At 35.1% G+C, this 24,970-nt stretch overlaps 1 protein-coding gene across 1 annotated transcript; it reads left to right on the top strand.

Moving 5' to 3' along the window:
• The first annotated feature begins 20,649 nt into the window (after nt 1-20,649).
• On the top strand, nt 20,650-23,412 carry LOC114375833 (transcription initiation factor TFIID subunit 15-like). The gene is given in 4 exon segments (XM_028333729.1): nt 20,650-20,768; nt 20,980-21,420; nt 21,690-21,773; nt 23,376-23,412. Coding segments are annotated over 4 exon segments (681 nt in total).
• Nucleotides 23,413-24,970: the final 1,558 nt, after the last annotated feature.

Raw genomic sequence — 24,970 nt, 5'->3', positions numbered from 1 at the left:
CATCCAAAGTTCTGGAAGCGTAATAGATCACCCGAGGCAGCTTATCAATCTTTTGAGCAAGGACAACCCCCAATGTGTAATTGGATGCATCACACATTAGCTCAAATAGGGCTGTCCAATCAGGTGCCTGAATGATAGGGGTGGTAGTCACCGCACACTTGAGGCAATCAAAAGCCTCTTTGCATCGGTCATCAAAATCAAACTCCACCTCCTTTTGCAACTGATTGGATAGTGGAAGGGCCACTTTGCTAAAATCCTTGATAAAACGCCTATAAAACCCTGCATGACCAAGAAAAGAACGAACCTCTCGCACGCAAGAGGGGTAAGGCAATTGTGAAATAACATCTATTTTTGCAGGGTCTACCTCGATGCCCCTACTGGAAATGATATGCCCTAAAACTATACCTTGTTCTACCATGAAGTGACATTTTTCAAAATTCAGCGCAAGGTTAGTTTCAATGCATCTATTAAAAACTCTATCCAGACTATCCAAACATGCATCAAAAGAGGATCCATAAATAGTAAAATCATCCATAAACACCTCTATGCAACTCTCTAAAAAATCACTAAAAATGCTAAGCATACACTACTGGAAGGTACCAGGGGCATTGCATAGGCCAAAGGGCATCCTCCTATAGGCAAAAGTGCCGAAGGGACAAGTGAATGTGGTATTTTCTTGATCCTCAAGAGCAATATGAATTTGTAAATAACCGGAAAAACCATCAAGAAAATAGTAATGGGACTTACCTGCCAAGCGCTCAAGCATTTGATCAATGAAAGGCAGGGGAAAATTATCTTTTCTGGTTACCTAGTTCAGCCTCCTATAATCAATGCAGACTCGCCAGCTGTTCTGCACTCTTGTGGGGATAAGCTCATTCCTTTCATTCTTAATTACTGTGAGGCCTGTCTTCTTAGGAACCACTTGGACTAGACTCACCCACTGGCTGTCAGAAACGGGGTAGATGATTCCAGCTTGTAAGAGCTTGGTCACTTCCTTTTTCACCACATCTAGAATGACGGGGTTGAGTCGCCGCTGTGGCTGCCTCACTGGCTTAGTTCCATCCTCAAAAAGTATCCTATGCATGCAGGTAGATGGGCTAATACCAGGAATGTCTGCTAAAGAATGTTTGCTAAAGTCCATCCAATGACTTTCTTGTGCTTCTTGAGAACTAGCAACAACTTCTCCTCTTTCTCAGCAGCATGGGAGGCAGAGATGATCACTGGAAATTTTTCCTTGTCCTCCAAGTAAGCATATTTGAGGGTTGCTGGTAAGGGCTTCAACTCTGGTGTGGGTTGTGGCTGAACAGTGGGAGGAACCTGGGTAGGAGATGAAGAAGGTTCCTTAGCCTATACCTCATAAAGCAAGTCAGAAGTATATGTACTTCCTGCAACATGGTTAGTGCATTCTAACTCTAAAAAATCAACATCAAGAGGTACAACACCCAGAAAATCAGAACCAGACTCAAATTCAGATTCATTCTCAGCATAAAAATCAGATACGAGATCAAATTCAAACTCAGATTCAGATTCAATGCATAAGGAATGATAAGTATACAGATTAGATAAAAATGGATGTTTCCTACCATGAAGAACAGAATCAAAATCAAACATATAGTCATCAACAATCTGATCAATTATCTCAACACAAAAAATAGAATGATCCTCAGATGGATGTTTCATGGCATCAAGAATGTTAAAATGAACAACAATATCACCAAATTCCATAGACAATGTGCCAGCATAAACATCTATCTTGGTTCAGGCTGTTTTCATAAATGGCCTGCCTAAAATAATTGGAACTGAACCATGAGAAAATCCCTCTTCCATATTAAGAACATAAAAATCAACAGGAAAAATAAGTTCACTAACCCGAACCAGCACATCCTCTATGAAACCTGCGGGGTAAGCAACACTTCTATTTGCCAAATGAATCACCACATCTGTAGATTGCAAAGGTCCAAGAGATAAAGAATTGAAAATGGACAAAGGCATGACACTAACCGATGCTCCTAGATCTAGCATGGCATTCTCAAATTTATTGTTCCCAATAATGCAAGGTATACAGAAAGTACCTGGGTCTTTACATTTCTCAGGAATGTGAGGAACAAATTTACCTATCAATGTTGACACATTTATGCCCATGCTAATCCTTTCATTGCCTTTGAGCTTCCTTTTGTGGGTGCACAGCTCCTTTAGAAACTTGACATATCTTGGAATCTGCTTGATGGCATCTAGCAGAGGTATGTTCACCTCTACTTTCCTGAAGGTCTCCAAGATCTCCTTTTCTGCTACTTCCATTTTTTTGTTTGGAATTGCTCTAGGTGGGAATGGAAGAGGGATAGGCGGCTGCGATAAGTCATAATTACTAGAAGAAGGTCCACTTGCATGAAATTTTTTGTTAGGAAGCTTTCTCTTTTGTGCATCTATCTCATCCTCTTTTTCAGGTGTAGAATGAAGCTTGACAGGTTCAGGTGTAGGTGCTGCTACTGGTGGAGGCACTTGAATTTGGTTGCCAGACCTCAAGGTGATGGCACTCACATTTTTCGGATTCTGCACAGTTTGTGAAGGAAATTTGTCAGAATTTTGGGACTGAGCTTGGTTCAACTAAGTAGCCATCTGCCCCATCTGATTTGTCAGACTTTGAATGGGGGCTTTTGTCTCTTGCTGAAATTGCATATTCTGGATGGTCATTTGCCTCACTAACTCTTCTAAGGAAGGTTGAGGAGGAGCCTCAGTTGCTTGTTGTCTTTGTTGTGACTGCTGCTGTATTGGAGGAGGAACATATGGCTTGCTTGGACCAGCAACATTCTGGTAGAAAGGGACAGACTATTGTTGTAGTGGAGGACTTGTCCATCTCAGATTTGGATGATTCCTCCAACCTGGATTGTATTTGTTGCTTGAAAGATCATAATTATTCTGTTGTTGTTGGTTTTGCTGCTGAGAAGGTCTATTATAAATGTTTGCAGCATAAGCTTCAGGTTGCTTATTGACTCCAGACTGCTGCAAAGAAGGACATAGATCTATATGGTGATCTGCAGAAGAACATAGACCACAAACTCTTGCAACAGGTGCAGATTTCTGATTCATGGCAAGGTGAGTTACTAGGTTGACCAAGGCATCAAGTTTTCCCTCAAGCTTTTTATTTTTAGTAGATGAAGATGAATTTGTGGCCACCTCATGGACTCCTCTAAGGATAATACCATAATTTCTTGCACTGAATTGTTGGGAGTTGGAAGCCATCTTCTTAATCAAATTCCTAGCCTCAGCAGGGGTCATATCACCAAGAGCTCCACCACTGGCAGCATTAATCATACTCCTCTCCATGTTACTAAGTTGCCTGATGCCCAGTACTCATGCAAGCTCTCTCCACTAAGTTGCCTGATGCCTGAAATGTCTTTTCTGATGGCAGTGGTCCTAGATGCAGGGAAGAATTTCTCCGAGAACACCCTCTTAAGGTCATCCTAGCTGAAAATGGACCTGGGAGCAAGGTAGTACAACCAATCTTTTGCCACTCCCTCTAGAGAATGAGGAAAAGCCTTTAGAAATATATGATCTTCCTAGACATCAGGGGGCTTCATGGTGGAACAAACAATATGGAACTCCTTAAGATTCTTATAAGGATCTTCACCTGCAAGACCATGAAACTTGGGCAACAAATGTATTAGTCCAGTCTTGAAAACATATGGAACACCCTCATCAGGATATTGAATGCACAAGCTTTCATAAGTGAAATCAAGTGCAACCATCTCCCTAAGTGTCCTCTCACAAGGTTGAGGTTGAGCCATGTTTTCAGTGTGAAAATTAGTAGTTGAATGCTCAAAATCAGAATATTCAGAATCACCAGCAACAGAATACTCAGAATGCTCAAAATACTCACAATGCTCGAAATGCATAGAATGATCAGGATGCACACTATGCCTAAGTAATCTATGAAAGGTTCTATCTATTTTAGGATCAAAGTGTTGTAAATCACCTGGATTGCCCCTAGTCATGCACTATATACAACAAATAATGTGTTCTCAAACAAGCACCAGGGGAGGGTTAAAACTACAACTATAGTGAAACGATATCCAAATGAGCTGAAATTTTGTGAGCAACACGCTAAAATCATGAAAAGATAGCACAAAAATTTTCAGACAAAAATTAAAAGTCTAACTATGAAAACTGCCTAATGAAAGTTTAGAAAAATAAGACAATAATACTAAAAAAATTAAAAAAGCTTAGTAAACGGCTGATTTTTCAAGTTTAAAATGGCAACAGACCACAATTTGGTTTCCACGGCTTGAGAAATTTTCTTTTACCGCAAATGCATATATAATAATAGTCATTCTGATAATCGGAGCAAAAGTTATGGCTGTTTTAAGTTTTGCTAAACACAAGTCCCCAAAATTTTTCCTCTCTCAAATTCAGCCACACCAAGTGCTTCTGGTATTTTTCACACAAAATATGGAACAAAAGAAACTACCACACAAAAAATCAGCCAAAAATAACAACTCTAACTATCAAAACAAAAATCGCCAATTAAATTGCAAAATCAGTTGCTAAACACTGTTCACAGCATTACACAAAATCAGTCACAATTTTGTGGGCAACTGATCGAGGCCGTACCTGAATCAAATAAATATTAAAATGTAGTAACTTGGAAGTGATCCTAGGTCGTTTCCCAACGAGCTTTGATACACCAAATGTTCATAACAGATAGTAGGAAATAGGAACAAATTGGGGGCGGGGGGGGGGGGGGTTGTTTGCTTTTGTAAATTAAACAGCTAGTAAAATTGAATAAGAAATTATCAGAATTAAAATACATTGCTTCCCCTTGATTCACAAGCAAGTCTCTTATCCTAGGTTGCGAGAATTTATCCTTTATCAGTTCGACCACTTAATCCAACCCTAAATTAAATTACTAAGCAAAATTTAACATAAAGCATTCATTATGCGATTAAGCATCACACACACCAATTACTCATAAATGATCATTAAGCATGAACATAAATTAAGCGCAGAGACAATTAATCAAGCACTAAGCATGCATGAATTAATAACAACAAATTCAGAGTAATTAGTGAAGAGGAAAAGCTGAACAGAATTTAATAGTAATAATAGAACCTCAAAGAGAGCTGTGCTTGATCCTTAAGAGAAAACAACGCTGCAGACTTAGCCTTCCATTAATCAAATAGAGAACGAAATTTTGTTGATAAAACTATAAGTCTGAACTGGAATTGTAAAAAAATGAAAATAAAAGAGAAAGAGAAGAGAGACTAAAACTAAAAACGAAAAAAATAGAAGAGAGAGAGGAGAGAGCTAAACTAGAACCTTGGTGCTGTTATATAGTTTTTCAGCCCCAAAGCTTACAAATCTGTTTTAAATCCAAGCCCATAAGTAAAATCAAATCAAATCTAGATAAGATAAGACAAGATTTAGATGAAATAATATCTAGATGAGATCAAATCTAAATAATATCTAGATAAGATAAGATAAGATAAGATTTAGATGAAATAATATCTAGATGAGATCAAATCTAAATAATATCTAGATAAGATAAGATCTAATTTTGTAGAATAAATTAGTCTGCCCTCTTTAAGTCTAGGCCCAATTCTAGATTCAAGCCCAATGCTTCATTAATTCCTGAAATTAGATTAAAAACATCAAATTAGCTGAATGGGCCCAAATAATAAAACTGTCTCATAAATTTGACAATTAAGACTAATCAGTATTTAAAATGGTGCAAAAAGGGTTAAGAAATAGGAGAAAATAATGGCACATCAGCAACTGAAACAGGGAAGCGCTAAACAGAGGACACGACTGAAATGCGAAACAGAACACTACACTACACAAAACAACACACACTCACACACTAAACAACAGAGCTAGACTCAAAATACCTAAACACTATTATGAACCTTTGGACCACTGCTCCCCGACAACGGCGCCAAATTTGATTGAGGTCGTTCCTGAATCAAATAAACATTAAAAATGCAGTATCTAGGAAGTGATCCTAGGTCGTCTCCCAACGAGCAATAGTCAACCAAATGTTCATAACATATAGTAATAAAACATTAACGAATTGGGGGGGGGGGGTTGTTTGTTTTTGTAATTTAAACAGCAAGCAAATTTTAATTAGAAAATAACAGAATTAAAATCTGTTGTTGATTCACAAGCTAGTCTCTTATCCTAGGTTACGAGGATTTATCCCTAACCAGTTCAACCACTTAATCCAACCCTAAATTAAATTACTAAGCGAAAATTAACATACGGTTGTCATTATGTGATTAAGCAACACATACACCAATTAATCATGAACGCAACTGATCATTAAGCATGAACGTAAATTAAGCACAGAGACAATTAATCAAGCACTAAGCATGCATGGATTAATAGCAACAAATACAGAGTAATTGGTGAAGAGGAAAAACTGATCAGTATTCAATAGTAATGAGAAAACCTCAAAGAGAGCTGTGCTTAATCCTCAAGAGAAAACAACGCTGGAGACTTAGTCTTTCATTAATCAACAGAAAACAAAATTGTAGATTGAAGCAGAAACGAAATTGCAGAAAACGAATTTTATTCTACGTGAACAGTGTGCATGAACAGTAATAAAAACTGGAATTGCAAAACCCTCAAATTATTCTCCTTTCCTAAAAACCTCCGAAACTAAAACCCTGGTGCTGTTATATAGGTCCTCAGCCCTAAAGCTTACAAATCTATTTTAAGTCCAAACCTATAAACGAAATAAAATAAAATCTGGACAAGATAAGATAAGATTGGATGAAATAAAATCTAGACGAAATAAAATCTAGATGGAATAAAATCTGGACAATAAAATCTGGATGGAATAAAATCTGGATAAGATAAGATTTGATAAAATAAAATTGTCTGCTCTCTTAAAGTCCAAGCCCAATTCCGGATTTAAGCCCAATTGCTTATAATTCTCCCGAAATTAAATTAAAAACACAAAATTAGTCAAGTAGGCCCAAATGATAAAACTGCATAATTAATTTGACAATTAAGGCTAATCAGTAATTAAAATGGTGACAAAAAGGGTTAAGAAATAGGAAAAAATAATGACACATCAGTGGTAACTAAGCATATCCTCAAGGTACACAAGTACATGCCTTACTAAGTTGACTTCCATCAGTAGGTAACAAGGATCATGTCTACGGAAGTATTTCCTCTCGAACGTCTTAACGTGATTAACAAGGGAAAAGTCTCTCTCTATACATGACAGAAGTAACAACATGACAATATATCAAACAATTTAACAAGACATGATTGGAAGATGAGCAACTCATAACTAGATGAACACTCAATTGATTAAGAGACTTTAATTTTAAATGAAGAATGGTCACTTATTCAGAATTAACAACAGACATTCCAAATAAATTCTATAAATGAAAACATGACCACAAAGTACACCCATATGGAGACGTTGACAATCACTTGATTGTGACAAAAACATCATTAATCCAATTGGTTGATGTAGGCTCATAACACAAATAATGAATTATACTCAAGCTTGCAAGTGTAATCGAGTTACTTAACTTAAGCACGCAACACAAAGAATAGTTTGCACTAGAATCAGAAGGTACGGTCAAAAGAGTATTCTTTATGAAATATCTCTCAATACAAGTCCTTGAACTATAGATTATCAACATCGCTAAGAACAAGAAATCACAAACAACCATACTATTTATGCAACTAACGCAACACACTATACTACAAGCATACATAGAATTATCAGGTTCATATAACAAGTATATAACATACATATAAGAAGTAAGAATTAAACAATTAATGAGGATGTATTAAGGAATCACAAACTTCAACAACTACATTCACAACTACACACAAAATAAAGGAAGTTAAGTAGTCATGCGTTTTCACATCAAGAAGGACACAATCATCCAAGACATACATATATGGTTCAAAAGGTTCTTACAACACTAATCCACGCGTCAAGGAAGAAATAAGCTAAATAACAACATACATACAGGAAGATAAAGGTTCATTAACACACATTATCAATCAATATCAAGACTAACTGCATCACCCAATGGCTTGTCATAATGTCCAACCGCACTTCACAAATTATAGAGATGGCCAGTCTCATAACTCATCACTCAACAGTGGATTTATGGTATAGCAGACATTAAGGATATTGTTCAATCTCATTTAATCATGCAGAAGAAAATACAAATAATAATTCAACCATGGTCTACAAAAGTACTCACAAGTAACCACACAGAGTACACACCAGAAAATGGTAAGCACATAACAAATTAACCGAAAGGTTCAACCTGCTCTGATACCACTAAATGTGACACCCTCTACCCCGACATATATATATGTATATAAATAAAATATATAAAAATATCGGTAATCAAATTCACACGGGTAAAAGGTTCACATTCACTTCACTATTATCAATTAAAACTTATTAAAACATATTCAGCTCAAAATAAGGCCGTCAAAATTTACAAAAACATTTTGTTAAATCAGTGAGATAAAATAAAATAGACTAACATCATGACATTAATATAAAACTTATGCCCCACTGTCACATCCTATCAGAGCATTGTGTCCTGACGTCCTTCAGCACAAGGTTCCTTGAAGCACTTCACCTAGCCATCTGCTCCTCCGAACACAAGGTTCAAGATCATCATAGGATCCGAACACAAACAACACACAGGGAGTGAGTTATCACATTCCTAACTAATAGAGAAAAATAAGACAACATATAGGTATAAATATTATATAACAAAATACAATTTGCTAGAGCATAACTCACGTTATTTCACCACACGTCTCATTGGTTTTCACAACATTCGCATACTCAATAGTCAAAAAACAATATCATCAAATCAATCAATATAGAACAATACACAAGCGTTATGCAGCAGATACACTAAGACTCAATCGTATATGCAATGTGGTACCATGTCAGTGAAAAACCTCGTCAGGCGCCTAGGAGTACATGACAAGACAAACCACACACTAGCATGTCAAGTCACTCTCACTAGGTAATATTAGAGGGAGACCAGTCAGGGTCACAGTGTTTTGCGAGAATGCTCCAACCATATGGGATCAACATAGGCTTAAAGGAGCACTCAAACTAGGTGACCCCCAAGGCCTACACTCTGAAGAGTCCATCAGGGCCTCTCCCTCCTGATTCAGGTCCAACCTAGAAAACATTTTAGCACACAGACTCTATCTATGAACTGTACAAAACACATGAATCGTTAATTGTTCTCAAATATTTTTAACTCGTCGCCCTTTAAGGTTCTTAGCATTAACTCGTCGCCCTTAAAGGGTCTTATAGTTGTGTGATTATACAATCCACGGTTTACAACTCAATGCACACAACATCTCAGTCACATGCATACTCAGTTTATCACACACACTCGATCTCAATTATAATGGTATAATATCAAAATAGCATGTTAAATCATTTTAACTCGTCACGCTTGTGATTAAACTCATCGGGTTCCCACAATGGATCTCATCACAATACTCATCGCCCTTAAGGGGTCTTACAATTGTGTGATTGCATAATTCATAGCTCACAACACAATACACATCTCAATATACATGTATTTTGTCATTCATCACATGTTCAATTCACCACATACTCATAATTTGAATCATCATTTCATATCTTCAATATAACAATTTATCCAAAAGACTATCACAACCTGGGGACTAAAACCCCTCAAATAATATTACACAATTATATCAAAATCATAAGTCAAAATATACAAATATCAAGAGAATAATTTATCAAGCAATTTTCATCAGAACATCAATATTTTATTTATAATTATAAAGGAAAAATTGCAATTTAATAAACATCCCAAAATAAAACCTCAATTTAATCCTCTAAAGATCCATACACATGTTCTCACTAACCCCCAATTGTGAATAACTCATCCCTTACCTCTAAGCGGACTCACGTGTCTTCCGACAGTGATAACAACATCTCTAGGGGTTCGTTGAGATTCCTCCAGTTTTTCCTCTGACTGCTCTAATAGAGTTCCCAAACGTCAGAGAGACGGAGAAGGAATTAAAGCCTCCATTTTTACTGTCTTTGTGTGATTCCTTTTTCTCTCTCCATGAATATTATCTTACAAATCACAACGGTGAAGGTGTGCGGAACTGAATCTTGAACCACATATCAAAATTTCATGAAAATCCAACAGTTAAGGAAACCGGGATCATAGTTTTACTGAGACCATTTTGGATATTTGCGGGAAAAGAGAAAGCTACGATGCAAAGGGTATTTCTCTTAGCTCCAACATGATTTTGGAATTCCCAATGGTGAGAATTCTTGGAATTTGGTTGCTAACGTGGTGCTAAAGTTTCATGCCGATCCAACGGTAAATGAGTCCGAGATCGTTGTTTTTATGAAACAGGTTTGGTGGGCTGCGGGAAAAAGAAAGGGTTTTAGGGAGTAGAATGGGAAAAACGAAAATGAGGGAAAGAAGAGGCACTGTCAGTGTGAAAACTGAATTAACGCTATTTATAGCTAGATTTACTCTATTTATTTATTTATTATTTTATAAAAACAAACTCTATTTGATTCTCTATCAAACAAATAAATAAAATACCATTTTTATTTTCTCTCAAATCATTATTTTAATCAATAATTATATCTCCTTATTTATTTATTTATTTATAAAATCTCATCATTTTCCAGAACTCTATTTATTTATAAATAACAATTCTTTTTAAATTAGCTTACGAAAACTGGGATGTATCAGAGGGTGTCACAACTAACATAGTTATTTCATACTTTTATATTTGATTACTGCTTTTCTTCTTTTGTCATGTGAAATTAAATGTTAATGTGAGTGGATATATAGTCGCTTCCTCTGATGAGGATGATGGTTGATAGAGGTTAGTTACAAAACGATTGTATTAATGTATTGAAGTATTGTCCAGATTCTTTGATCTTAGTTCAAGTTCCTTCGAATAATTTTGGGAGTTTTACATATCTATAAGAAATTTATGATTACTCGAATGGAATTAAAGGCATGTTTATTAATCTGTGTGTTAATCACATGCCTAGCTAGCAATATTAGAAAAAAAATTGTTTATTTTATTCAAATACTTCTTTATTTCTTAACAAGGAAACCCATCATTGGGATGTCTTGATAAATTAAGCTTTGAATGAACACATCATTATTATAGGAAATACATATAAATATTGTTTGTGCATATATCAAGAGGAGCTCTAGTTTAAGCCTTTAAGAATCTAAATTGGAATGGAACATCACTTAGTGCTAAATGCTGGTTCCCATTCTGATCCACAACCATCCCAACATTCTTGAATTTGCGCTTACAAGAAAGGCACTCGCTAAGACAATATACAATTTTATAGTTATAAGCACCATCAGTCTTCTCAATCATGAACCAATTGCCAACGGTTTCCTTACCTAGGTTTCCAACAACACCACCAGTGGTGACCAACCTATGTCCCTTAGAAACATGAAAATTATCAATCTTCCACATTGTGGAATGGTGGGAACACTACTAGAAAACATTGCTTTTACGATGCGCCATCTACGACGGTTCTGGAGAATCGATTTAGAATATGGCGCGGTGGCAATTTTGTAAATAGGGGAATAAAAATTTGCTTTTACGTCGTACATTCTAAGGCGGTTATGAATAACCGTCTTAGAATGTGACACAGTGACATTTCTGTAATTATGAAAAGCTTAATCAACGATGGGTTTCAACAAAAACCGCCTTTGTATCATTTACTAATTATGTACTAACCCTAACCCTGGCTTGCATTGCTCATCCTCCCCATTGACGGCAGCTTCCCTCTTCCACACCCTAATTTCTAATCCCACTCCCTCCACCGCCAAGTCTCGTATCGGACACCCAACCCCTTCGAATCTCCGTCCCAGACAAACCCAGCCAATCCCAAAAAACCACCCACCCCATATCCTTCTCGCCCTATAACAAGAAAACTCTAGAAGCCCCTCCGCTTCTCTCTGATGCCTCTCTCAACAACCCAGATCTCAGCCCATTCCTCCTTAAGTTGGCCCGCGACACCATTGCCTCGGGCGATGGGCCCTCCAAGGTCCTCGACTTCGCTATTCGGGCCTCCGGGTCCTTTGAGCGTTGCATCGTTAAGGGAGAGCCCAGCCTCGACCTCGCCATGAGCCTCCACATCTTCGCTGCCATCTACTGCAGCCTTGGATGCTTTGAAGAAGTCGTCCCCATCCTCGAACGCGCTATCAAAGTTCCCGACATCAAACGCGGCGCCGATCATGCCCTCGCCGCCTTCTCTGGCTACATGCAGCTCGACGACATCTTCTCCATGCTCGACCAGGTCAATAGATCCATCTCCTGCTACGACCAAGGCCTCCAGATTCAAGCCCTCGGCAACTCCGATCCCCGCATTGGTGAAACTTGCCGGTACGCAATCGTTTTATCTTGTTCATTTTCTTGATTCTTAAATTGTTTGGATGAAACTTAGATGCAGTCAAATTATAATTAGATGAGTAATCTACACAATATTAATTGTTGACTCAGACTACCTTGGTGAAACTTCCCCCCTTTTTATCTCTTTGATTCATTATTATTACTTTGAATGCTTCCTCTGTTGTCTCCTTCGCTAATTGTATAGCCCAATCTCCTGATTTTGGCTATCAGTAACTTAAATCAGGCTCTCAACAGTCATCATTTGACATATGGCAGTGTGAGATTTTCAAGATTGTCAACATGAATATAAATCATTTTATTCTTCCTTTCTTGGATGTGATAAGATTTTTCCTCTAGTTACCTCGATAGGATAAGTTTCTAGGTTCACATTATGTTGGGAAGAACAAAATTGGTTAGACACCAACTCATGTTTGTTGTACGTGTCATTTTCATGTTGATCAGACCATGTAGAAACATATACACTACTGGAATTAGTGGCTTTTAAGTCGGTTATATAGCCTATTTTACGACGGTTTTGAACCGTTGTAAAAACGGGCGTCGTAAAAAGCACGACAAATATAATGATAGTTTTAAAAACCGTCTTTGTATGTCAAACTTTTTAGGATAGTTATTAGAACAACCGTTGTAGAAAGTCTTGAGAATCTAAGACGGTTATTTCAATAACCGTCTTAGAATGACATCATTTTATTTGCTAATCTATGACAATCGCTACATAAATCGTCTTAGTAAATATGCTGGATAAATGAGTTTCTACGACGGTTATATTATAACCGTTTTAGAAAGTTGTACATACTATAACGGTTATTAGAGAAGAGATCGTCTTAGTATGTGTTGCCTTTCTAAGACGGTTAATCCTAGAACCGTCTTAATATGTGTTTAATTTTTTTTGTATTTCTTTTTTTTTTTTCTGGTCTTTGATATCTTTAAATAAGACATTGATGGCAACCAAAAGTATCATCATCAATTTCAACAATTATAAAATTATTTTCACCAATTATAAAAGTATAATCAAATTAAGGTAAAGACAATGATGTCAAGGGAATGTAATGTCTAAATACTAAACCATCAAATAGAAAGCTAACAATTGGAAACATCCTACATCCTACCCATTACCAAGAACATAAAGATGAATCTATGGCTCTAGGAACCATATTGAATTGGATATGAATCTTATGATTCTTGTGATTCTAATATGATGGCCACACAAAAAATAGAGGAAAGGACCACAACAAACCAGTCTAAGCAATGCAAGCTACTTTATAATATATTAAAATGAAATTCAACAATTGATAGTAATTGAACCATTTTAACAGAACTTACTTGTAACTCCTCAGAGCATCTAGCTTTTGATGGGGGAGGGAGAAATTTATCCAATGGATCTACATATTTTTGCTCTTCTTGATCTGCTTCTCCAAATTCAGCATCATCTGATCTGATGATAGCATCTTTGTTCATGGTATCTGATTTCAATGGCTTAGAGAACTGGGGAGTGTTAGCTTGATTGCTAGGTGTCAAAACTTGGACTGTTCCCAATGGTGTTCTGTCTTGCAAATCACCTGCAATAACATATTTCATAAGGTACTAAGACAAAAAAGAAATGCCTCTATAATGATAGTAATGTAACCGAATAAATTAAATAAGGCAATAACATCTTCTGAAAATTGAATACAAGCATGTTATTATTCCCTTTAGTATTTATACACTCATTCATAAGCATAACAAGTAGTGAAACAGAACCATGAACCATCAGTGCACTCTTTCTGTTCAACGTCATTCACAAAAACCCAAGTAAGGACACAATATATGGAGTACTTCAAAAGAAGAAAAAATTAAAATAACCCAAACCTTAATATGATCCATAAGTGCCAAGGCGGAAATTTTTTTGCAAATATACATGAGCGTGCATTATAAATCCCGGATAGTAGTGCATAGCAACCAATTTGAATCCCAAAAAGCATGTGTATACCAAGTACATATGGACATATAGGCAAAATTACATAACAAATTGATTCTTCACTCTCTACACACCTTTGGAATCTCTGGAATCTCCCATCTATTTACCGCCAACATAACCCATGCCCACCACATGATAGATATAAAGTCATTTACAATACGTGACCCCTCTCCTAAACATAAGTAACAAATTCATGCCAAAATAGAACACCCAAAACCCACCACTTCAATTCACCCACAACATTTCATCACCACCTCATCAAAAAGTTGTAAGGGAAATAATAAAAAAAATTATGTAATCTCAAAATAATAAAAAAATCATAACATATATAATAAATGGAAAGGCAAAATTTATAAATAAATAATTATCTACGGAATAAGATAATTATTATAATACCCACACTAACCAATACATATCCATCTTCGTTATTAACAATTTATTGTTTCATTGTCTTTTATCTCTTTTCCTCCCTCAATATCTAAAATCTCATATTATTTATCACTTTAACAAAACTTCAAAAAGTATTTTATAATAGTAAATTTTTTGTAACAAAAAAAATTAGTAATTTTTAAAAGAAATATTCCTTATCTTAAAAGTCAAATAAAATAAAAAGGAGAAGTCATATTCATCATCATAATTTCTTAAGTATCAAATTTTTAAAATATAAAATATTTATTCTTCTGTTTACAAAAAAATTCACATGCAAATTTTGACATTTTGAAACTTATTAAAAGACATGACTACAGATTATCAAATAAAAATATTTTTTACAAACAGTATAATGAAATTAAATCATTACATAATATATTTTCTATTTTATTAAAATTATAGTACCGGAAGAAAACCCCATTTAGGAAAAGCTCCAGTTATAGGGGGAGAAATTAAGATTAAACGTGCATGACTATGCTTTTTGCTATATAAATGTCAATCACCATAAAGGCACAATTATGGAGCACAATTACACACACATATTTGGTAGAAGTTAAATAAATCTAAATAGCATATGTGTGATCACCTAGGACAAGGAAAATAAATGCACATAAAATGATATCTAACAACCTGTCAAGTCCACTGAGTAACAATATCAAAGCTCTTAAATTTCCCATGATACCATAAAGTTTCCATTTTAAAAATAAAAAAAATATAGTATCTAATAGTATAAAATAAAGCTCCTATATTTTAACACATATTTAGCTAGCTACCAGAGAGTATATAACTTGTTAAGGCAAAAAAAAGGAAAAAAGACTCACAGCAGTGCCAAAAGAGAGTTTTGCTTTGCGACCATTAAGGAGAATGGTGCATGAGAGGAAGGCATTTGCAGCTAAATGACTAGAAAGTGCATCGAGGAGAATAGATTTTCCTGAGCCATAGGCTGGTGGTAAAATACAAAGACACCAATGCTATAATGAAACTAGAAAAATAAGAAAATACCTCTCTGATAGCACTCCATATCTCTTCCACGCATGGAAAAATTCTCGGTGAGATGAATTAGCAGTAATAACATCCCCAATAAGAACCTGTTTTCCATAAGTCATATACAATTACAAACTCAAAAAGATATCAAACCTATTTTTAAGTAGGTAAAAAGTCAAAGTCCAGCTACTAGCCTGTAGGCCAAGCCAAAATGCTTGAAGGCTTGTAAGTTGCCAATAAGTTTGCTCTTCCTGTCCTCATATTAGCTTTGTGGTACCTGCATTAAGCCAACTAGTCCAAGTTACAACTATAAATATTTTTTATGTAATGTATAACTATAAATATTTTTTATGTACTAGAATTTATCGTTGAAAGGTAAAAAACGTTTTATTAGATCGATGCTTTGGCGTCAAGAAGCAAAATCTTGCTTACTACTGAACATCAATAGTTTATTAATGTCATGATATTTAATATTCAATCAAGTACATAAAATTTGTAACACGCAGCACTCCCACATTATGTTTTGCATCACATTCTGCTTTGCACTTCTCTTCAACAAATCACCAGCTTATGAGTAGTGTACATGCACTGGTTGTGACGTCTAACTGGAAAGTCATATCCTGTATGAACAAAACATTTAGTTAAATTGATTACATACTTGTATTGATGACATTGGAGGATCAAGAAGATTATATATCCTGTATGAATAGGAATCTACCACTTTAACGGGAAAATGATAAAGCAAAACAAACTTGTTTTTAAACTATTCAGAACTATATCTTTTCATTCACATAAAAGCATGTTGAAGTTTCCTTTTATTTCCAGCTTTAAAAGCTCAATAACTTAGGATATCCCTATCAAGCATTACCGCATTCATGAAATCTTTGATGAATATTCATATGTTGAAACTGGCTTCCATTCTACACCAACTATTTTTGTATTTTGTCTATTTTTCATACATCTTCTACTGTCTAGACAAAGCTCCAGACCCCACAGAGAGTCAAGCGAAGAGGTAGTAAAAGTTGCACAATCTTTTCAGAACACATAGAATAAAGTAATTTATAATTGATAAACTACTAAACTAGCAAACCAAATAAATTTCTTCTTCAACTTCATATCAATATAGCCTTTGTGCATTTCATTAGTGGACAGTTAAAAATTTAATTAACAGCGCAGGGAGTTCATATTCCCAAATTGCAACACTTAAGGGCCACATATATAATGATTGTTACAGAAACATATTTCCATTCAATCCTTTTTTAAAAGAATTGGGTTAGAATTTGATGCCATGTAATAGCATATGGGCCTAAGAGCAATCACTTTTAAACCATATATATATATATATATATATATATATATATATATATATATATATATTAACTATGAACCCAAATATATACCATGCCATCTGTTAGAGAAGACTAGGCTTCACTTGCAAATCCATTTTTTTTTACAAGTTTGTAAAAGAAAATAGTATAGGGAACCAACCAAGAGAATGTCAACTCCTTCAGATTCATCCTCCCGCATCTCAGTCAGAGCCTCTCTGTAATTAGTTGGGTTCATCTGATAACTTTTGTTCAGCCATGCCAAATTAATGAGCAAACCAACAATCAATAATGTAAAACTGATTACACATATAATAGTAAGTTCAATTTTGGATGCATCTACATATCTCCATCACTAACTAAATTTTCAGTAATTTCCAATGCAAGCTGGCATAAATAGAAAATGAGATAAGAAAAAGAAATGGCAAGTAAAAAACTTACATTGTTGTATAGGACATTATAGAAACATGCTGGAAGCCTTCAACATCCAGAGTTGCACGTAGTGCTCCTACCCGACCATCCATCATATCACTAGGACTGACAACATCTGCTCCAGCTTGGGCCTTTTTGTAAATTAAAGAGACAAAAAAAATGTTAGTGGTGTTATAGAGAAGTGTAGCAAGGAAACCTTAGAGATCGGGAACATAAAAGCATATGATGATTTCCTCAGTATACTCAACCATTAATTTCCCTAAAACTCATGGCAAAAAATTTACTTTCTGATAACTACAATAAAGCATAAGTTTTTTCATTTGGGAGTTGAGACACCAGGTTGAACCCATTATTACATGAAACAAAATACATCCACAAACAAAGGAAACTTATTTGAAAGTAAATGAACATTTCAAGGCCATACTCTGCCATGCTCGTTCAAGTAAGCCAACCTCATCATATCTTCGACTCCACCATGCTCTTCATCTGCCTCCCGGGGAAACAAGTTCTCCGAAAGAGCAACAACATGCAAAACAAATCACCTCACAGATTCATACATCATCAATTTTGGAATGGGCTTTTCTCTGCCGAAATGCCTGAAAACATTTGACTTGAAGGAATCAGTGGTGTTAGACGCCGAGCCGAGCCTACTTGAGTGCATTCCTCAAATGTCGCTGCTTTGAGCTCAGGTCGGTGATGACCATTGCCGTCTTGAAGCACATTAGGTTTTGGACTTGGTTGACAAACGCGGCGTGAGGCGAGCCCTCCTCTCTGGCGCAAATCTCCTTCAACTGCTTCATTTGCTTGGTGTGGTTCCTGCAGCGGAGCATGGTGAATGCACACTCACATTCGAGCTTGATCGTGGAGTAATCGGAACCCTCAGATTGGAACGTGGCCAATTCAATCTTCCTAGGGTTGTCATCGGAAACATTGCACGCGGTGTTGCATCGCTTTTTGTGCCCCATCGACGATTGAGTTCATGCAAATCCAAATCACGTGAATAAAAACACGTGCGAGAATCAGCAAACGTGCCTGTGTATAGAAGTGATGCAACAAATGAAGAAATAGAGAGTGAGCTAACCTAGATAAGTGTAGGAGCAAGCAAGTAAGTGGTAGGCGAAGACGGTAGAAGAATCTAGAAGGTGGTGAGAAATAAAAGAAGAAGAATCGTCATCGTTGGAGCAGCGGCAGCCAAGGACGGCGTGGAGCTCATCACGAAAGTGGGTGATGCTGGTGGCCAAGGCAAGAGGAAGCGCAAGAGGCTGAAGGGGCTTTAGGGATTTCAAATTGCATGCGGAGTGGTAATTATGTAATTAAGCAGAAAAAACAATGACGTTTTTGTGTATAAACCCGTTGTTGTTTACGTTGCTCCTAGTACATTCTAAGGAGGTTCTTGGAACCGCCTTAGAATGTGTGTCATAAAAAGAAAAATTAGTCTTCTTAATTACAAAACTGCCACCGCGTGACATTCTAAGGCAGTTACATATAACCATCTTAGAATGTGCATCGTAAAAAATCAATTTTTTAGTAGTGATAAGGGTAGATACTTATGTGCAACACACTTGCCAGGGTATATCCATAATAGTGTATGTTCCAAAATTCCCATAATTAACTGTTGTGCTATATTTATTTTAAGCATGTTCCTTTTTGTGCTTTCAGTTCTCATACATTCTCTTTACAATGAGAATCTAAATGATTTCATTAATGTCGCCAACTACATGTCTTAATTTTCTTGCTGTGCTGACTTCTATGATTCATGGAAAATGGATTGATATTTCAGGATTGAAAGTTGGATGACAGGATCCTTAAATGCAATGAAAACAACTTATTTGTAGAAAAGTTAATATCTTTTTTTTAGTTATATGCCTTTCATTTAGGGATTTGCTCTGGAGACCCATATACAATTTTGTTGGACCATGCATGTTTCCGGTCTTATTTTTAAACTAGTTTTGAGGAACAATGCTCTAACTACTTTGCGTGGGATTGAGAATTTGAAGTCACTTGAAGGACTTGATGTTTCCTACAATATTATTTCCAATTTTTCAAAGCTAGAATTTTTTGCGGGGCTTCCATATCTTCAAAGCTTGTGGTTGGAAGGAAATCCTTTGTGTTGTGATCGATGGTATAGAGCACAAGTATTCAGCTTCTTCTCCTACCCAGAAAGGGTAAGTTATATTGTTTACTTTCACACCCTCCCTGCTCTAACTCTTTGTCTCCATCTTTGTCTATTTGTTTGTTACTTTGTGCAGTATGTTTTCATTTGTGTTTGTCTATATATATGTGTGTTGTTCAGTGTTGAGTATGATATTTTAGATTTTACTGTACCTCAATGTGATTTTTAGATATCATATAATTTTTGTAGTTTGTAGCATTTTCTGTTTAATATTATCTTTGCATTTCTTACCTTTATTTGGATTTTCTTCTTCTTTCTAAACTTACATCTGGTCTTATGTGCTAATCAGTTGAAGTTAGATGACAAAGAAATTAACACTTGTGATTTTTGGAAGAGACAAATAATTATTGCCAGTATGCATAAGCGACCTGCCAGTTTTGGGATTTATGTGCCTACAAAGGATGAAGTTGTCATTGAAGGTGGCAATATCAGAAGGGCACATAATTAGTGAATTCATTGCTTGTGCAATTTGGAGTCAAAGTTCTGTCAATTTATCAGAGCTGTGTTGTGCATGCATTTCAGTCCTCTCTGTAAGCTGTAACTCTGCCACTATGCCACTTTGGTGGGAGCCTTCAAACTTTTATTAATTCAAAAATTAATATTCCAACTAGTTTATTTAAATGTCACTACTCACTTCTGTTGTTTTTTGTACCACAAATGGTATATGTTATCAATGTCCTTTTCCATAAGGACCATAACCTCTCTAGTAATAATTGTAACACCCTTTGCTTGCTTCTATCATCACCTCAAGAAAACAAAAAACATGCAAAAGAAATATTCATACATTAGAGATATTATGGTGGCTACTCATTAGAAATATTCATACATTAGAAATTAGCAAGTCAATTAATTGGCTTGCTCATTTTCAGAGCTCTGGTTGCTTTTGTTTCATGAGTTAAGGCCCCATGGCAACCAATCCTGGAAATCATGCCCCTTCAAATGGGTCTGTCTATGTATGCAACTTGCCCTATGGGACTAACGATATTATGCTGGTTGAATATTTTGGTACCATCGGATTAATAAAGGTATGGAGTCTGCATTATGCATGCCCCTTCAAAATGTCTTTCCTATTGTTTACATGAACAATAGGTTCAAATTTTCAATTAATGATTGATTTGTCATTTTTTGCATTTCTCTCCACATAATATTGTTTCTTGTCTTTTTTTTTACCTTCTCTGCGTTGCATTTTATTTCTAAACTGTTAGTCTTATTTCCTTTGCAATTCATACTTTGCTGAAAGATAAACGTACAGGGAGACCAAAAATATGGTTATATCGAGACAAAGAAACTAATGAACCAAAAGGAGATGCTACCGTAACATATGAGGATCCGCATGCCGTTGTTGAATGGTTTAACAACAAATTGGTTGTGTCTGAAAACAAGGTCTGTGATATGAAATTGGTGAGCAGCTCTTTCTTGCTCTTCTACTCACTTCAGTCATTTTAGATGATTTAGTATTGAGAGAATAACATTTTTCCTTCTCATAGCAGTTGCTCCAATGTGAACTTTGCTTTTCGTGGTGCTTGTAATCGCTGTGGAACTGCTCGTCCTGCTGGTGCTTCTGGAATTTCAGGGGCTGGTGGCCGTGGCAAGGGATGTGCTGCACAAGAATCAGGGGGTATTGGCCGGCCAGCTGGTGGAGGACTCTTTGGTCCCAATGATTGGCCTTGTCCAATGTATGATTATGTTATATTGCCTTTGTGTTCTTTTCTCTCCTGTGTGTTTCTTCATAATTATTTTCTATTCCATCATCACTAAATGTTTTAATGTTGACCAAGTTTTTTCATTTCTTGTGAGTCATGTTATAATTAACACTTGGCCTGAGGTATTTATACTTGACGTTGAATTTGCACATCACGTGTACTCTTTTGTGGTTTATGCATGATTTTTAAAATAAAAAATTTAATGTTTGAATTGGCTCTCATGTTTTTTTTTTTTCACTTAGGTGTGGGAATATCAATTGGGCAAAGCGGACTAAATGCAATATCTGCAATACAAATAAGCCTGGGCATAATGAGGGTGGTGTAAGGTATTGGATTATTCTTTTATATACCTTCATGATGACTATTTTGCATGCTAGGAAGTGTATAAATATTAAAATTAATTTTATTTAAACAGAATTAAACTTTAAAACATTTTTATAAAATTAAATAGTCAATATTTCCTAATAAATTGGAGCCAAACTGTGATTTCCTAATAAATTGGAGAAGGAAGCCTGCGACCCAACAATATATCAAACTCAAAGCCTCATGGTCAATGCATGTTTGGTCTCACTCGGGTTTGAGTTACCATAGCCCAGCCGTAACTTGACATATCTAGTTGAATTTTGAAAAGGAAATTAACCCGAAGTTTAATCAAATCAGCATATTATAACCTTATAAATTTTTTATATAAAACATATATTATAGCCCAACCATAACATTGAGCACACATAGGTTTTTTGTTTTTCTTGTTTGAGCACCAAATTATTAACAATTTTATTTACAAATTAAGTTTTATATAAAACATATATTACACAAATGATTATAAATAACTTAATTATAAGTGAATATCATTAACCTGATGACTTAAACACGCTTTATTTTTAAAAATCTATTAGATTTTTATTACAATTTTTTTAAATTGAATTTAATTAATTTGTTTTTTAATTTATTTTCATGCATGACTAAAGGTATGTTTAACTGATAGTGGAAGATTAATCTATAGAAAGATCGTGAGTAACTCTCTAAGTAATTGAAAATCGAATCATAAATAGCAAAATTAAGAGTCCTAATTAGCTAATACTGAAATATTTTTTAAAAAGTAAACTTTTTAGCTGTAAAAAAGTAAGCTTTTTAGACACTATGTACCATTAGTTATTTATTTTTAATCAACCACTACCATTATTAATTTATATATATATATATATATATATATATATATATATATATATATATATATATATATAGTGATTTTGGCATATATAAAAGCATTTAGGGATGACGTAAAAGTATTTCTTTTTAAATAATTATTTGAAAATTATTTGATTTTTATGCACATATTATATATTGAAACTATTTGAATAAATTCTATTTATTTATTTTTAACTTATTTGTTTTTAGTTTTTCTTTTTATCACTGGGGAAGACTTATTTGTCATTATGGATTGTTTAAAATTAGGCTTCTTTACTTTTTCAATTACCCACACATCAATTACTCTCTTGATTCCCTATTGTACTTCCTGCACTAAACATCTAATTATAAAAAATTCATACTCACCATTTATTTCAAATATTAATTATGTCGAGTGGACGTGCTTCCATTCCTTGAAATCCCTATGCACACGTAGCTCAATAATAATAAAAATGATTTGCTACAACTACATTGAAACATGTTAAAAGAAACAGAAAACTGTTGCACTAATATATAATTTGTGCACCTAACTTGGGGTAACAAATTAAAAGAAACACGTAGTTCAAGAGATAATATAATAATTATGTCATAATCACACCTAATGAAACTTCAAATAACCTACGTAAGTTACATTTGGCAGAATTCACATCAGTTTAAACCATTTCATTGAATTTTCATGTGCTTCTAATTCATGCAAGTAGCTTTAGTAGATTTTGCTTCATTTTTTTATAGGCATGTAGCTGTAGTTTCATTGCTGCTATCCTCTTTGGTCCCTAAACTGGTGGATCCTGCTGTTGATCCTGATGCCTACAGGAATGTCGTCTCTACCGTTACCTTATTTGCTGGAATCTTTCAAGCTGCATTTGGTATTTTCAGGTAGTTTCCTCATCTACTAAAATTCTGCAGGTTGGGGTTTCTTGTGGATTTTCTTTCACATGCTGCACTTGTTGGATTCATGGCAGGCGCAACCATCATGATTGGTTTTTCATTCAGGAGTGTTCACCAGGAGGTTTATTTTTTTTTAATAAACAATGTAAAAATCTTTGAAAGAATGAAAATTACTATAGTTTGATTTTAATTTTGTAGTAGTTGGTAGACCTAAATCCCACGAATAATCATAATACAATGGCACTATAGTTTGTCTTCTACATTATTTGATTAAATTATAATAAAATAGTGTATACTATAGTCAAACCTAGGGTCCACCACATGCCCTTAAACATGAATGGTACTGTGCTAGATGTCACCCCTCCCCCTCAAATGCTAAAAAACTCATTTTATTTTTCACATAGACCCTTATAACTAATAACTATGTTATGCGTATTGGTGCTGCAACTCCAAGGAAATCATCTAGCCATCAACAAGGTATGCCAAATCACTTTACTTGCTTCTGATATATGAAATTATACCCCTTTCATTTGGGGAAATAATCTTTTTACTGATTATCATCTAGCCATCAACAAGGTATGCCAAATCACTTTAATTACTTCTGATATACGAAATTATACCCCTTTCATTTGGGGAAATAACCTTTTTACTGTTTATTTTTAACATGTATTGCGATCTTGGGGAATGAGAAAAGAAAACAATTTTATATTGAATAAAATATTGGAATCCAATACAATATCACCCATCTCAAAGTTGTAATTTGGAACTATGACAACACTTTTAGCAATTTTTTCCCTCATGTATTCATGGCTAAGAGATGGATATTGCTGAGTACTGGTTGCTTTATTCTTGCTGTACATATTTACCAATTTTTTCACGTCGTACATTCTTAGGGGGAAAAAATTTTGTTTGTCACCTAAACATTGGTCAAAACTATGAACAAATGGTCCATGAAGGACTAATAATTTGTAAGTTAGGGACTTAAGTACTAGATTGGTTAAGATTCTCTACCTTGGGTGAGCCTAGGAATTCGTTGATGACAACGCCCTTCATCGTACTCTTCACAAATTATTTCTCAACTCTCATCTTCATAGCATAATATGCCCTAAGACTGGTCCTCATAAATATCTTTACAAGCCAAATAGACATCAATTAACACAAACTTCCTTATTAAACTCATACTTTAATTTTTGTTTATCTATTAACCACATAGGACTTGTTAAATATATGATTTTTCATGTTGGTAAGAGTGATGATCATAAAAGAAAACCTAGCATATACTTTGTGTCTTCTCTGTTTTAGTTTGAACTTTTATTCAATGATTTTATGATATGATACAAATACTACTGATGTTATCTATATTTGAATCCTAATTTCCCAAGTTATATTCATAGGTGATTATATTTGGAATGGGCAACGAGTAATGTTGACAGCCGATCTTGGGGTT

The sequence above is a fragment of the Glycine soja genome, chromosome 1, assembly GCF_004193775.1.
Source record: "Glycine soja cultivar W05 chromosome 1, ASM419377v2, whole genome shotgun sequence".
In the NCBI taxonomy this organism is placed as follows: domain Eukaryota; kingdom Viridiplantae; phylum Streptophyta; class Magnoliopsida; order Fabales; family Fabaceae; genus Glycine; species Glycine soja.
Note: the sequence above shows the minus strand (reverse complement) of the source record. Positions and strands in the feature narration are given on the sequence as shown.